The 16,678-nt window shown below is 38.3% G+C and overlaps 1 protein-coding gene across 4 annotated transcripts in view; it reads right to left on the reverse strand.

Moving 5' to 3' along the window:
• Positions 1–15,559, reverse strand: part of LOC111396243 (vacuolar-sorting protein BRO1) — a 20,088-nt gene extending 4,529 nt beyond the window's left edge. For 2 of the 4 annotated variants that reach the window (XM_023022640.1, XM_023022631.1), the window contains exons 1-6: positions 14,230–14,737; positions 13,426–13,733; positions 11,229–12,182; positions 10,418–10,507; positions 9,700–9,768; positions 563–703 (exon numbers count right to left, since the gene is read on the reverse strand). In XM_023022640.1, the coding sequence (XP_022878408.1) occupies positions 563–703; positions 9,700–9,768; positions 10,418–10,507; positions 11,229–12,182; positions 13,426–13,733; positions 14,230–14,593 (1,926 nt within the window). In that variant the 5' untranslated portion in view covers positions 14,594–14,737. Of the gene's footprint in view, positions 1–562; positions 704–9,699; positions 9,769–10,417; positions 10,508–11,228; positions 12,183–13,425; positions 13,734–14,229; positions 14,741–15,036 lie in introns of those variants that run through there. The other 2 variants (XM_023022622.1, XM_023022613.1) reach the window with 2 other exon arrangements.
• Between the last annotated feature and the right edge of the window lie 1,119 nt (positions 15,560–16,678).

Here is a 16,678-nt window from a genome sequence, read left to right on the forward strand (position 1 = left end):
GGGGTTCACATATATTCCTTATTTCTTTCATACTCATATAATCAAATGAACGGTTGGGAAAGGAGTTTCCAGCCTTCAGTTTGGGTAGAACTGTATCCTGAGTTAAACCACCTTTATATTATAGGCCATTCCAACCACCAAACAAGGCTTATATTTTCCATGCTGTACAACTTCTTATCCTGCTATTACAAAATTTTGATATCCTAACTTGTAAACCACATAAATCTATCGCTCATGTCGATACCCCCAAAAAAGTAATTTAACCACAATCTTTCATTATATATATATATATATAAGTCTCAATCCTTTATTCCCTCTTAAATGCAAAATTAGATTCATAAAAACTGTTCAGATTATAGAAGGTAACCTTGTTATTATATTGGGCATTGAAGTCCAGAATCACAATTTGAAATATAACATAAAAAATGATGTCATGTACAAAAACATTTAACAAGACATGCCAGCATCAAATAAAAGTTTAAAGTAGATGACTTGACCTTAATTTCTATTAAAGAATGCAGCTGAAAATGAAATCCTTCACATGAGAAACTAAAATAGATACCTGAATTTGCATCAGTAGTTGTTCTTGTGCCTCAAGATTTTGAGATATTTCTTGACAAATGTAATCATATTTTGATATCTCCTTTCTGAAAAGATCCTCGTAGGAACCAGTGGAAGTCATCAACTTGGGTAGTATATCATCCTGAGAGACACACCACAAGGAAAAGGATTTGCCAAATAACATATAAAATTTAATTGACAATATTTATTAGATTGCGAAATCCAAAATCTAAGTTCAGGACATACATAATAACAATGTTAAATATTCATAGAACAGAATCAAATCGGATTAATAACAATTTTTAAATGCCAGAAGCATGTAATAAAATTATAATGTTTACTCGACAAGGTTTATGAGTCCCTATATATCAAATTAAGCATATGTTTGGCTTATGTTTTATAAACCATTTATAATTCACACAAAACATTTTTTTATTCACACATTTCAAAGGACCCACAAGTGCTACAAGTTTACTAAAGGAGTAAAACTAGAAAGAAGTAGAATTCAAGGTAATCTAGATTTTAGTAGTTTATCTATAGGAGTTTGTTATTATACCATTATTATCTTTTACAAGTTAGCTTAAATGGAAAGATCTTTTTTTATAAAAAAAGGGCTTAGGTTTTCATTTATAGATTCCTTGAATATTGAATACAATTATAATGAGAATCCTTGAACCCCTCAACTAACTAAAAATCTCACTCAAAATTTTCTTCCTCGAAATTCTTCTAAGTCTTCTTCTCTTTCATTTCTCTTGCTCTTCAATTGTTCATCGTCAAATTGTTACATTCGTCGTCAATATGATATCAAAGCACAAGTTGTTTCCTTTGGCAAAACAAGTTTGTAAAATCCAATCACCACCAAATCCAAAAACCAACACCAATATAAACACAAGAAAAATAGTATACAAAAGCCATCAACATCAAATAAGTTGTTTCCTTTGGCAAAGCATGCACATAATCAACCAAACAGCCAAAGCCAAAATAACACACAAATTTAAAAGTATAGTAGCTATTGGAAGGGATTAATCAACCAGCAAGAAGAAAAACTTCTTCATGCTTCGTTGCTTACATTTGTTAGTTAAAAAAGGCACTCAGTTTGTTCTCTGTTTTTAGTAGTTGCTATTAGTTTTGAATTAAAAAAATCTCAAATTACCTTCGATATTTGTTGCTGTCAATTTGCTACAGTCTAGTTTGTATTCCCAGTACTTCATCTTAGCATCAATATAAATTCCTCATTCCTGTCAGCTCGTTCTAATGTTTGTCTTCATAATTGCTCGTGACTGTTGGAAGCAGCCCTTGATACAGGTATCTATCAAATTGGTATCAAAGCACTATCCCGGGCATGATGTTAACGGATCGCATGGGGGTACTGGACGAAAGAGTAGACAACTACCATCAGAATATCGAGAGCAGAATGGAAGCCTTTCAAGCAGTAATGGATTCTATGAAATCTGAACTTCACGGGCGCAGAGCATGGAGAAAAATATGGCGCTTATGATGGAGCAATTCCAGTTTATCATAAGCAGTTGGGAAGAAAATGAAAGAGAACGCAAAAGAAAGGGTCCAGAAGAAATTCCTCCGTACAAATTCACTATGAATTCAGCAGCGACACCAGTAGTAGAAGAGGGAATTAACGACAGTATCAGGGGGCAGTTGTGGCCAGAATACCGAAATAGGAGGCCAGAGATTGCTGTGTTTGAAGGGGAGAATCCAGAAGGATGCGTCTTCAAGGCAGAGAGATATTTTGGTCTAACTCAAATTTCAGAAGCACAGAAATTAGAGGCTCAGCCATCTATTTTAAAGCAGAAGCCTTATCGTGGTATCAATGGTAATAGAGGAGAAAGAAGATGAATAGCTGGGAGGAATTAAAGGCGCTGCAGATGAACCAATTTCGATCTACCCGACGCACTGATGAGGAGAAGTTTTTAGCCCTCCGGCAGGAAGAGATGGCAAGGGAGTATCACCGACAGTTTGAGGCACTGACCAGCCCGTTGACGAACATTTCTAACATTGTAATGGAGGAGGATCTTGTTAATGAGGTACTCGATGATCAAATTATTGCTTCGCGATATGGCAATTTTCGTAAGTTTCTTGTACATTGGAAAAGTCATTGCCTAATAATGTTACTTAGATTACTGAAGATAAGTTTCGTCAGTTGGACGTTGAGCTATAGGATGCCTGTATCTCATTTCTTTCCAATCAAGGATGAATGATGCAACAAGGAAATAGCTACAACTCTACTCAAGGCGAAAGACTAGGAAGTAGTAAAATTTTGAGTTAATCTAGATTTTAGTTAATCTAGATTTTAGTAGTTTTTTTAATTACAAGTTTGTTTATTTTGAACAATCTTTTCATATAAAAAGGGGCTTAGGTTTTCATTTATGGAGGCCTTGAATATTTGAATTCAATTATATTTCTTTCTTTAAATTCTCTATTCTAAGTCTTCTTCTCCTTGTCATTTCTCTTGCTCTTCAATTATTCGTTATCAATCACAGTGCCGATGGTCTGAGTGAGAATGGATCTCTCCTCCCTAACATCCAAACATCACACCATTAACCAGCCCTCACCACCGACCGCTACAGTCGCCGGCGACATCCCGTCGATCGGCCAACCATTCACCGGCCTTACGCCACTATATAAGCCACATAATCAGGCGGCGGCCCTAGGTGGAAACCCTAGCACCGCCGCCCTAGCTGGAGACACAGAAGCCGAGGTCGGAGAAGAGGCCGGAAAACAGGGTTGCCCGTTCCAGATTCAGATAAATCCGGCCACCTGCCTGGCAAACGCGCCTGACCGGCGTTATGCGCAGGCGATTCCGGCCAGGGGGACAGAGTCGAGTGACCCACGCGCCATCGGAACGGCGCGTGTGACGGCGCGTTTCAGTTACGCGCCGGCGCCGGAAAATCAGGATGACGGGCAGAATGTCCCCAATCCAATAACGATGCCTGTTTTGCCGTCCAATGTGCCGTTATCACACAATCAGGGAAGGAAGTTAGTGGATGAATTAAATGTGGCCTTCAATCACCGTTTTCGAGTTGAGGCGAAGGTATTTGCAATTTCTGTTACTAATCTTGGCATTGTTAAAATGACCGAATGGGGCTCGAAGATATCGAATGCAATTAGCATGGAAAGGTTTGGTGCACGTTCGATGGTGAATATGGTGGACAAGTTGAGGGTGACTAGTAAGCATGAGGATTTCGTTTCTAGATTCAACGAGTCTTCAAGAGCCTTCTTAGCACAGTGTTGTGCGAACCGCCGTGGTAGGTACTTGATGATAGCGCAGTTTGGGGATAGGCGTCGGAAGGGAGTTGTGATGGTGCCGGATGGTGCGAATGGAGAAGGATGGGCATCAATCTCGCGGGTGTTTCAAGCTGTTGTGGATTCTTTTGTTGCGGGGGATAAAGCCAAACGTCGACTTGTGAATGAACGTAATCGACAAGGATTGACTTATGCAGACATAACAGCAAACCTACATGCCTCGAAACATGTTGACCAGCGGAGGCAACAGCAAAAGGAGATGATTGTCAATGTCAGTGTAAACGAAGGTCAGGATTGTTGTTTGAATAGGGCTGAAATTATGGCCCGTGTCCAGGAATTGAAAGGAGCATTGGAGGAATTGATTAGACTAGTAGGAAGTGGGTTTGAAATGGGTCCCAAGAAGTTGTTATGCTGCCACAGGTGTGGGGTGGGTATGGATGAGTACCCAACTGTTGGAAAACAAGCATCAGGCTTGAATAAGAAGGCATCGGCACATAATCAAGTTAAGCAGGGAAGACTCGAAATCACTTGTAAGTCAATTGATCGGATTGAAACGGATGAGGGACACTCTAAATATGACAAAGGTGATGACTTAGAGGGGATGGCTATGGATGAGGTAGACACGGGGACCGATGTAGACCGAGAGGTGGTACCTTTGTCTAAAGAAGGGGAGCCGAATATGGTGAACTTGGAGACAGTAAAGATGGGTGCCACGGACACAGTCCCACACGATGATGGGCTTTTACTAGGCGACCAAGGGACGGGCATGTACTGTCAGAGGATCTAGTTACCTCAGCGGTGATAGAGCATGATGCGATACCTTTAACAACAAGGGTTGCGAATACATATAATAGAAGGAAATCTAAGTCAATGAAGGTAAGCGACTTGGGGACGGAAAAAGCACTTGTGTTGTGGGTAGATGGAGCCAAGAAGGGAGAAATGGAAAGTGATGTTATACAGGAGGAGGAAACAGGGGGTTTCATTGGATTCAAAGCTGGACACTCACCTTCGAACTGGGTTCTACAGAAAATTCAGGATTTCAGTAAGTTAATGGGCGTGTCTTGTGATGGTTATGAAAACAGATTATTACAATTATTTGAGGATTTGGAGGCCAATAGGGGACAGGAGATGAGTAAACAAGAAGGAAAACTAAGAAGAAAGGGCGATCGTGAACTTAAGAGGCTCGAATGGTCAGTTAATTATGATGGCAAGGGTGGTGAGTCCAAGAATGGAGTATTGGGGAGGGATGCCGGATTGTTAAAATGATACCACGAATCATTAGCTGGAATGTAAGGGGACTTAATGAAGTAGGGAAAAGGATGGGTGTTCGACATCTGCTTAGGGGCTGGGGAGTGGATCTTGTATGCTTACAAGAAACCAAGATGGAGTTTATCTCGAGGGCGGTGGTCAGTAGCTTATGGGGGGGACAGCATGTAGGGTATCAGTTTATGGGATCATCAGGGGTTTCTGGAGGCATATTAGTCATGTGGGATACCAGAGTGCTTGAGATGGAGGAGGTGAGTGTAGGATTGTTCTCAATATCGATGTCGTTCAGAAACATTGGGGATGGATTTCGGTGGATGTTCATAGGTGTTTATGGGCCTAATACTGATGACAGTAGACGGAGCTTGTGGGATGAACTGGCTGGAATGATGGCTTGGTGGAATCTACCAACGTGTATAGGAGGTGACTTTAATGTGGTTCGATTTCCTATTGAGAGGTCGAGCAGTGGGAGACTCACGGGGGCTATGGAGGAGTTTTCAGACTTTATAAGGGAGAATATGTTGGTGGATTTGCCTATGATTGGGGGAGATTTTACCTGGTCTTCTAATCGGGATCAACCGGTTCTTTCTTGTATAGACATATTCTTGATATGCGGAGAGTGGGAGGCTAAGTATTCAGATGTCATTCAGAGAAGATTGGGGAGGGTGTACTCTGATCATTTCCCCATTATGTTGACTAGGAACAGGACGGGTGGAGGACGAAGGCCTTTTAGGTTCGAGAAACTGTGGTTGAAAGTCGAAGGTTTTAGGGAGCAAGTATAGACTTGGTGGACATCTTATGATATTAGAGGGTCCCCTAGTTTTGTGTTGGATCAGAAGTTGAAGTCTTTGAAAAGGGATTTAAAGAAATGGGATGAGGAGGTTGTGGGCAATGTGAACTGTCGTAAAATTCAGTGTCTTTTGGAGATAGATGAGTTGGATAGGTGGGAGGAGCGTCGAAGGTTGGATGGGAAGGAAAAGGATAAACGTAGAGCATTAAGGGAAGAACTGGAGAGGTTGGTGGAGATGGAGGAGATTGCTTGGCGTCAGAAATCTAGGGTCAATTGGTTGAAAGAAGGAGATAAATGTACTAAGTTTTTTCACAGGATCGCAAATTCTAATAGGAGTAAAAATTATATCACAGTGTTGGAAGCGGATGGGATAATTTATGAAGAACCACTCGAAATTGGAAGTCAACTGGTGAACTTCTATCAGAATTTATATCGGGAGCAGTTTGAGGGAGGCCAGAGTTGGAAGGATTGGATTTTTCTACAATCACGGAGGATGATGCCGATTGGGTAGAGCGACCTTTTGAGGAGGATGAAATCAAGGAGGTAGTGTTTAGCATGAACGAGGATAAGGCTCCTGGACCGGATGGTTTCTCGTTCTCATTTTACAAGATTTGTTGGGAGGTGGTGCGATCAAAAATCTTGGATGTGTTTACATATTTTTTTGAACGTGGCAGTTTCCAAAAAAGTTCTAATGCTACATTTGTTGTGCTTATCCCTAAGAAACCGGGGGCGACCGACATTAAGGACTTTCGCCCTATTAGCCTTGTCTGTGGGATGTATAAGATTATTGCGAAAGTGCTGGCGAATAAATTAAAGGAGGTGCTCGGAAAAGTAGTGTCCAAGTTTCAGAATGCTTTCGTAAAAGGTCGCCAAATTTTGGACTCTGTGCTTATAGCGAATGAATGCATTGATTCAAGATTGCGTTTGGGAATTCCCAGGATGCTATGTAAGCTCGATATTCAGAAGGCATATGATCATGTGAACTAGGGGTTCCTTTTGTATATGCTTAGGAGGTGCGGCTTTGGGGATAAGTAGTGTAAATGGATTCAGTTCTGTATTTCTACTGTTTCGTTCTCAGTTATGGTCAATAGATCGCTGGAGGTTTATTTTCGGAGTAGTAGAGGTTTGCGGCAAGGAGACCCACTATCCCCACTGCTATTTGTTATTGTGATGGAGCCTTTCAGTAGGATGTTTGAAAGAGCTGTGAGAGAGGGTTTGGTAAGAGGCTTTATGATTGGCCAATTGCAGGTGTCTCATTTGCTATTTGCAGATGACACGTTGATCTTATGCGATGCGGATGATGAACAATTCAGGAACCTGCGTCGTTTGCTCCTACGTTTTGAAGCGGTGTCTGGATTAAAAATCAATTTGGGGAAATTTGAGGTTATTCCAGTAGGGGAGGTCACTAACGTGGAGGAGTTGGCTAGTATTTTGGGATGTAGGGTTGCACAATTGCCCATGTCATATTTAGGGCTCCCGCTAGGGGCACAGTTTAAAAGTACACATATTTGGAATAGTATTATGGAAAGAATGGAGAGGAGGTTAGCAGGGTGGAAGCGTATGTATCTTTCTAAGGGAGGCCGACTTACTCTTATTAAATCCACTCTCTCAAATCTCCCCACTTACTTTTTGTCATTGTTTCCTATTCCAGTTGCGGTGGCAAATAGATTAGAGAGACTTCAAAGAGAATTCTTGTGGGCAGGGCTAGGGGTGGAGAGGAAAATGCATTTGGTTAATTGGGGTACTGTCTGTTTGCCTATGAGGATTGGGGGCTTGGAGTGAGGAGCCTTGTTTTGTTTAATAAGGCTTTATTGGGCAAGTGGTTGTGGCGATTTGGAGTGGAGAGGGAGAGCTTTTGAAGAGAAATCATTGGGGCAAAGTATGGTGTGATTGAGGAGGGTTGGTGTACGGTTGAGGGTCGTGGCTCCTATGGGGTGAGCTTGTGGAGGTATATCCGACGGGGATGGAGTGATTTTAGCGACAAACTGAATTTTGTGGTGGGAAATGGCACTGATATTAGATTTTGGCATGATAGTTGGTGTGGCGATCAACCGTTAAAGGAGGGATTTCCTTCATTATACCGCATTGCGTTAGAGCCTGCTGCTATGGTGGGTGATGTATTAGACATTCATAATGGGGGCTTTAGTTGGAATATTACTTTTGAAAGGGGCTTATAGGATTGGGAATTGGAAGATTATTCGTTGTTTCTTACTGCCTTGCATGAGATACAAATTCGGGTAGGAGAGGGTGATTGCAGCAGGTGGAGGTCGGCTCGAGACGGTATTTTTTCAGTCCGCTCATACTTTCAATCCCTTTTGGGATTTGTGGAAAGTTCATTACCTTGGAAGATGGTTTGGCAAAGCAAATTGCCTCCACGGGTAGCTTTTCTATTGTGGACAGTTATGAGGGGACAGGTGTCAACGGTGGATAATCTTCGACGCAAAGGATTTTATGTAACCGAGTGGTGCTATATGTGCAAGAAGGATGGAGAGACGATTGATCATTTATTCATTCATTGTGATGGTGTACGTTGGCTTTAGAACAGTATTTTGGCTTCTTAATCAATGGATTGGGTGCTACCTAGGCGTATAGAAGATGCGGTACAAGCATGGAGGAGAAAACTTCGTGATAAGGATAGCAAACTTCTTTGGAATCTTATTCCGGAATGCATTGTATGGTGCATATGGAGAGAACGGAACGATCGATATTTCGAAGACCAAACAAAGACAATAGAGCATATAAGAGAATTATTTTACTTGACTTTGTATACTTGGTTTAATGCAGTGGCTAAAAATTCTATTGTAGGGTTGCCTAATTTTATGTTGTTCCTTTCATGCTTTAAGTGATTGTATACCTCTCATGTACTCTCTTTTAAGAAATAAAATTCTATGATTACCTATCAAAAAAAAAAATTATTCGTTATCAAATTGTTACATTCGTCTTCACATACTCCTCATAATAGAAATACAAAATGAGTATAAGTCATAACCAAAGCAAGTAGACACCTATCCGTAGGACCATGGTCCAAAATTTTTAACACATTCCGTCATGCATCCTTTTAAAAGATGTGGAAATGAACCACAAGGGTAATTTGGAATGTTAAAGTTCCAACAAAAGTAATTCTATTAGATTCCAAAACAATCAATATCATTGAAACTTTTCCACAATTTTTAGCATAAACATGCCATTTTCCTATATAAGATAAACTTGAATCAATATTCTAAAGGCAAAGAGCTCATTCATACTAAAAGTTCCCAATGTTTCCATTGCATTTCTAGATCTTTCCCATAATTTCTGTAAAGTTTCCTTTCTCAGTTTTTGTGAAACTAACTGCGAATCTAGATATGTACGATCAAAAAGATATGAGCACCAAGAAATTGAGAAATCAAATGGCAAAAAACATTATCAACAAGCTAAGCCTTATTCACAATAAAATTGAGCAAGCTAGATGATCACTTTTTTTTTCACTCCACTTGCATCACACAAAGTTAACAACTAAAGAGCCACATTTCAGAAATGATCCAATAATGCAACTGTGTGCTAGCTCCAACCCTCCCAAGTACAAAAAGCTAAACCGTGAGAATTCAATAAAGACCACAATTCTTTAAACATAAAATTCTATCGACATAAGAAAAGTCATAGTGCATGTATAAGTATGTTTTGTTGGGAGTTCAATGTTTTAAAACCCAAGAGAGGAGAATCACAGTGACATCAAAAATGCTATAATACTTAATCACATAAGATGTGCAAAGAAATTCCACCACCTATCAGCAGACAACAATAGATATATTAAACACCTGATGGCCAAAGTAATAGTTTCAACATACCTTCCTCTTCATCTCTTTCAACATGTCTTCAAGACTTGCCCTTTCCGTACCAAGAGTATCTAATTGCCTCTGCAAATATCACTACCAATTTGAAAAGACTCCACAAATAAACTAAAAGCAATAAGAAGCTTGTTGACACAATCGAGTGAGAGAAGTCCCCTACAGCGACCGTGATCAAATGTGGAATTCTATTCCCTTAGTTCATAAATATAAGAATCAGTTATTTACTATTGGTTTACAGTGTCAGCAACTTCCTTTCAACACGTGGTTTTCACCACCATCAAAAAATTATGCGATCAGAAACTGACTCAGCAAGCATTGATGTGGCAGTAATTCAATTTATTACACACCATATGCATATGATCACATGCAGGAATAATAATGATTCAGAACAAGATTTGGAATTTATTTTTTGTTTTTTTTTTAATAGGTATTTGGAAATATTTCAAGTCACTGGTTAACTAAAGTGCATTGAACTGGATAGCAGCGATATAAATCATGAGACAGGTAAATCCCAGAAGTTGGTGTGGCAATTGCATATGATCAGGCATCTGAAAATGTGAAGAATTGATGTATCCATGCTTCAAAGATTTAACAAATTCTAAAAAGTTCCATCACGAAGTAAATGATTTATTTAATAGAATAATTTTGTTGAAGATATATATTCATACAATCACCAACCACCATGCATGTTATGGCTTCAACAAGATGAAATTACCAAGCTTTGCTTCAGGGCTCCCACTATAGCATCTTCAGTGGCATCCAATGACATTATTGGCCTTGCCAGAGTTGGGAGGGCAGATTCTATCTATCAAAAACGAAAATGCATGCACATAAGGATTATGGTACTATTAGCTTCAATGGGGATACAAAAGAGATGTAGTTTCTAAAATTGAAAGAAATTACAATTATCCAATATGCAATACCAAAGCTGAAAGTTTGATATTACAACAAGATTGACATCTATGAACTGATCAAGGAGCTCGTTGATAGACCATTAATGTTATTTTTGAAAGTACTTTTGAGAAATGGGTAGATCCATGATATTCATCAGCAAAATACACCATATATTGGTGGATAGAAAATAACAACTGTATCTGGTTACATTTTAAGATAAGAGTGAAGTACTCAAAACAAAAGGTAAAAGCTTGTGAAGCCAACTGACAATTACCAAGGTTCAATGAAAAAACTTAAGGGCAGATGTTGTTGACCAGGATGGAAAAGATCCATGACATGAATTTTCCACCACCTATCCAATTATGGACAGTTACTAGACCATAATATACAACTATTATAAGAATGCGTTCAGTGAGATCACTACTACTACTCTCTATCCATGGAAAAATGGTGAAAAGACGACTCGCATTCCTAAAGAATTTTGAAAGAAAAATCCATTTCTTGATTGTAAAATGACACGCACCAAAGCAACTTGCTTGCCTAGACAAATTATGTTTATCATAAAGTTAGCTTCAAATTTTGAAGATAAAACAAGGTAAATAAAATTCATATAACTATCTCTAAAAACTCACAGGACGACGATCAAGGATAGACATGAGTGCTGAATGTTCTCTCACAGATCTCTCAATCCGAGCATCACTGTCTGCAGCTTGCTTCAAATTTGCTGCAAACCTATTCAACCTGTCTAGCAAGTTCTTTGTTAAGGTGCTAGATTGGGGCCTTGTCCACCGTGTTCCAAACTGAGTTCTAAATTGTGCATCCTCTGTAGCCTCCTTCTGTAATAGCTCCTCAGTCTGAACTAACAATTCCTGGTTAACTCTCCTCAAATCTTTAAGTTGCTGTAGCTCACCTTCCAATGCCGCTGGCCCCCCACAAATCTGTACAGCCTCTACATCTTCTTTCAGAGCTAGAGGCAGATTAGAATTTCCTTCCAAAGCAAGAATTGAATCAGGCAAGTCCATTTCCTTCAATCTCACTCGAGCTAGTTCACTTCCCTGCAGCAATTTCTCCGCTTGAGTCCTACTAACGTCATCAACCATTTCAGTGTACCTAGAAAGAGCTTTTGCACTGCTATCAGGAACAAGACTTGCAAACATCTTATCCTTGCTAGCGTCTAGCACCTCATTCATAGGCATAGGCTTCACCATTGAAAAAGTTGGAAGTGGAGGTAAAGAACTAGCAGAAGGAACCCTCATTAAGTAGACTCTATCATTCTCCTTCACGGCCCTCTCCAGATTTTGATTCAGGTTAGCTTCTAATTTAGTGATTGCATCCAAGAGCTGCTGAGCTGCCCCCTTGGGGCATGACTTTTTTGCTTCAGACAAAGTATTAACCCCACTCCTCAGACGTGCAATTTCCTCAGCAATCTCATCTTTCTCATGCAGCTCTAAACTATATCTATAGCAGGCCTCTGCATAAAATAAGGCAGCCTTTAGCTGAACATGGGCAATCCAGGCCTTATCAAAATGTTGGTTCAAAAATGCATTATTCAGTGCTCCCAAAGCTTCTTCATAATACAGCCCAACCTATTAACAAGACCATTTGAATTGATCATCAGATACACGTGAAAAAGGATAAGCTAAATATAGTATGCCATGCAACATAAATTTTGATATTTACAATTTCTATGGAAAATAACACTCCATAATTGTATATATCAACAACCATAGCATGTGCTAAGTTAATATTGATCTCAGACTTCACACATATGAGAGACTAAAGAAATTTGTAGTCAACTCCAAAAGTGTTTGGAACGGCAGTATCGTAACATAAACTCAACAACCTGCAATTCCCAGAATATATAGCTGCTTTTCAACAGAAGCTGCTTTCAAGTCAACTCTATAGATCCTAATAATAAATTGATGGACACCATTTAAACAAATCAATTCGTAAAATTATGGTATTCAATTTAGACAAGATCGTCAATATTAACTTGATTGTTATAAATTTCAGAAGACCATTATTCCGATGCTATAACCTAGAAGAAGAGCACTGAGGATTTCAATAAACAGGATATCAAATGCATAAAATTTAAGAAATTGGAAGGACTTCGGTAAAAAGTGAACACAGGGCAACAAACCAGATCAAGCACATATTTGGAAAGTCAGTCTCAAATTATGGTAAGAAGAAAAGTTCTATGTTTGAAGCATCTTTTTAGAATTCAGATAAATAATCAAGGAGAAAAAATCCAATTTCAGGTTCGCAAATCCATGATTTAATTTTTCCTTTGGTTCTCAAGTGCTCAGGAATCAATCCATTTCTGCACCACACAAGATAAAATTTATCTGAAAAAGCTGGACACTTCTGTGCCTTCATGGCTTCAATCTTTCAGTAAAACACATACATCCATATAATTGCTTACTTTTACTAGATTATGTCATTTTACTTAAAGAAGTATCAAAAAATTGAGAACTAGTCTAAATTGCAAACTTTCCATCTGATAATTTTCTCCAATCTTTTCATTCAGATATATTACAAAATACAGTCAGGACAATGACACCCACACCAGATTTTTCAAACCAAATTCAGGCTTAGATGAAATAAATTATGATGGCTGCATGACATTGGAAACTGAATGTACTATGTGATCAATAAAATCTCTATCCTTGCAAAAAGAATTAGATGTGCCAAGTTTATGTTCACGAAAAAGTTATGTCAAAAAAATCATATATGTGATTTTTAGAATCGCCTCAAAACATCAGCAACAGTCCAAATTCAACAACAACCAAAAAAATGTGGAAAGAGAAGTCCCAGATTGAAATAACAAACCTGTCTTGAAATCTTTGCACAGACCCCAGGACTACTCCCCTTTGCTATGGTATTCTCGTACACACATTCCTGTGCCTGGGCCAGCATCAGTCTCTCCAACATTCCTGCACATTCCACTGACACATCCGCGGTGGTCGAACTTCCCACTGACGCTTTCATTGCCACATTGTCCCTCAGAAACGCGAAAGCCCCAGCTGCTGCAATAAATGAATGTGAAGCCTGCCTCCTCCCCTCCACAGAAGACCGATCAAAACTTAGTCCCATTTGACTGTGCACAGCCCCCAAATTAAACAACACCGCAGCTTTTTCTGTAAAAGTTAAATCAAGAAACTTTAAATCCAGGTTGCTAATTCTAGAGCATATAGGGATAACACATTAAAACTAGTGAATTTTACCAGGACTTCAACATTTCTAACGTGAAAAGGAACAATTTTAATACCAAAACGAATATTCTGTTGAAACTTTTAAAAGAATTAATGATACATTAACATGGCATGTTTAGCATCAATGTGTTGTACTCCATGAAATTTAAGAAAAACTTACAGTTCTTTTCGTTTCTTAGTCAGATAAATAAGGAGCACTGTGCAACCCAGAGCCTATTTCTAACCTATACTAGCACAAGTGCTTCGTACTTCACGCAAAAACAATTGTAGTACTAAATAAACCCAAAAAATAAAAATAATAAAAATAAAATAAAATAAATAAATAAATAAAAATAAAAAAACTTGTGTATTCCTACCAGACCAAGAATATAGCATTTAAGTGGTCTACTATAAATCTAAATATAGCATTTAAGTGTTCTACCTAAATGGATGTTCTGTTGAGAAGCCTTTTGTTTATTCTTAAACGCGTCGAACCAAGTAAACGACACAGTATTGATGTGATCCTTGTCGGGAGAAATGGGGAACCTGGACTCGACTGCACAAAGGGCTTTAAAATAACTTTGCAGGAGGTCACGGCGTGCGGGCAACGAATCAGAGGTGCCTCGTTCAATATCTGATCGGAACTCCTTAAGCGTCTGGAGATCGTCCTCCAAATTCTGGGCTTCGCGCTCCGAGTAATTGATGACTATAAAGTTGCGAAGCGGCCTGTATATATCTAGCGAATTGGTTTTCTTCTCGAAGATTGCGAGCATGATTTTGGTGGTCGACGCCGTCGAAGTCGCCATCGTCGGTGGGCGGTGGTGTATCGGAATTGGGGGATAATTGATCTTGGATTAATTTATAAAGTGATTTTTGTATTATGAAAAATTGTAGTCAACGGGAGCTTTGGGTGAATGAAAATTTCAACCGGCGTTTATTATTTCTTTTCTTTTTTGTTATTTTGTTTTGCTTAATTGGGAAGGAAGGAGGAGGGGCTTTTGGGTACATAAGAATAATATAAAGTCTGATCTAGTTGAGTAACAAATAAAATTTCAATCACCCGTGGAGGCAGTGAGACGTGGAAGAAGATGATTTTTTATTTTTATTCCTTCGGGGAAAAAAAATTTTTTTACTTAAAAAAACCAAAAAAAAAAAAAAAAAAAAAAAACCTTGTGTATTCCTCCCAGACCAAGAATATAGCATTTAAGTGGTCTACTATAAATCTAAATATAGCATTTAAGTGTTCTACCTAAATGGATGTTCTGTTGAGAAGCCTTTTGTTTATTCTTAAACGCGTCGAACCAAGTAAACGACACAGTATTGATGTGATCCTTGTCGGGAGAAATGGGGAACCTGGACTCGACTGCACAAAGGGCTTTAAAATAACTTTGCAGGAGGTCACGGCGTGCGGGCAACGAATCAGAGGTGCCTCGTTCAATATCTGATCGGAACTCCTTAAGCGTCTGGAGATCGTCCTCCAAATTCTGGGCTTCGCGCTCCGAGTAATTGATGACTATAAAGTTGCGAAGCGGCCTGTATATATCTAGCGAATTGGTTTTCTTCTCGAAGATTGCGAGCATGATGTTGGTGGTCGACGCCGTCGAAGTCGCCATCGTAGGTGGGCGGTGGTGTATCGGAATTGGGGGATAATTGATTTTGGATTAATTTACGAAGTGATTTTTGTATTATGAAAAATTGTAGCAACGGGAGCTTTGGGTGACTGAAAATTTCAACCGGCGTTTATTATTTCTTTTCTTTTTTGTTATTTTGTTTTGCTTAATTGGGAAGGAAGGAGGAGGGGCTTTTGGGTACATAAGAATAATATAAAGTCTGATCTAGTTGAATAACAAATAAAATTTCAATCACCCGTGGAATGGGAGGCAGTGAGACGTGGAAGCAGATGATTTTTTATTTTTATTTCTTTTTTCTTTTATCTTTTATGTTATTTCTATTTTTTAAAATTATTTTATGTATATAATAACAAAGTTATCATTTTACCCATTTCAATTTGGTCAAAATGAGTCAAAGTCTACTTTTATTGGTCAACTGGAAGGTTTCCATCTATTTGGACCTCAAGCTCCTGTGTTTATTTCTCAAAAGTTAGGAGCCTCTGCTAGCACACATTGAAAGTTATGATGATAAAATCTGGAAAAAAAATGAAAATGTTAAAAATCGTTGCTACAATTCTTCCTAAATCTAAAAAAAGTTTTTCAAATTTATGTGAATCCATTAATATCTTGAATTTGAACTCAAAGCATGACACTACAAGATAATTCTTGGATTGATCTAATTTTTCTCCTTATTTTATTAAAGATTAAAATTATGAAGATAGGACTAGAGAACATGGAATTTCAAAAAGGGCAATACTGCATGTACATAACCATGTACACATGGATTTACACTCCCTCACATGTATACGTGAACCCCTCTACATAGAGATGTAAACCTGTGTGTACACATTGAGATATATACGTAGTATTATTATCCTTTAAAAATATTAAGGGTGCGTTTGATTTTAAGCATGAAATTTGTATAGAAATAAAATAAGTTCTAGGCAGTTGATAAATTATTTGCATGGAGTTTTTCAATTAAATATGTTTGATTGATTTAATTTTTAATCTAGAAAATATTTTACTGGTCCATTTTTTATTAGTGAGTAGATGAAAAAAAGAAAGAGAATGAATTCCCTAAAAAATAAAATTTTAATGAATTCCATGAAAAATAAAATCTTACTCCTCTAAAGAAAATTTCGAGGAAAGTATGGTCATATTATCAAAAGTATAAAAATGTTTTCCATGAAAAAATATCAATGAAATAACACAAAATTATGAATTTGAATATAAAAACACATTTTTAATATATATATATATATATATATATATATATATATA

This window comes from Olea europaea, chromosome 1, assembly GCF_002742605.1.
Source record: "Olea europaea var. sylvestris chromosome 1, O_europaea_v1, whole genome shotgun sequence".
Taxonomy (NCBI): domain Eukaryota; kingdom Viridiplantae; phylum Streptophyta; class Magnoliopsida; order Lamiales; family Oleaceae; genus Olea; species Olea europaea.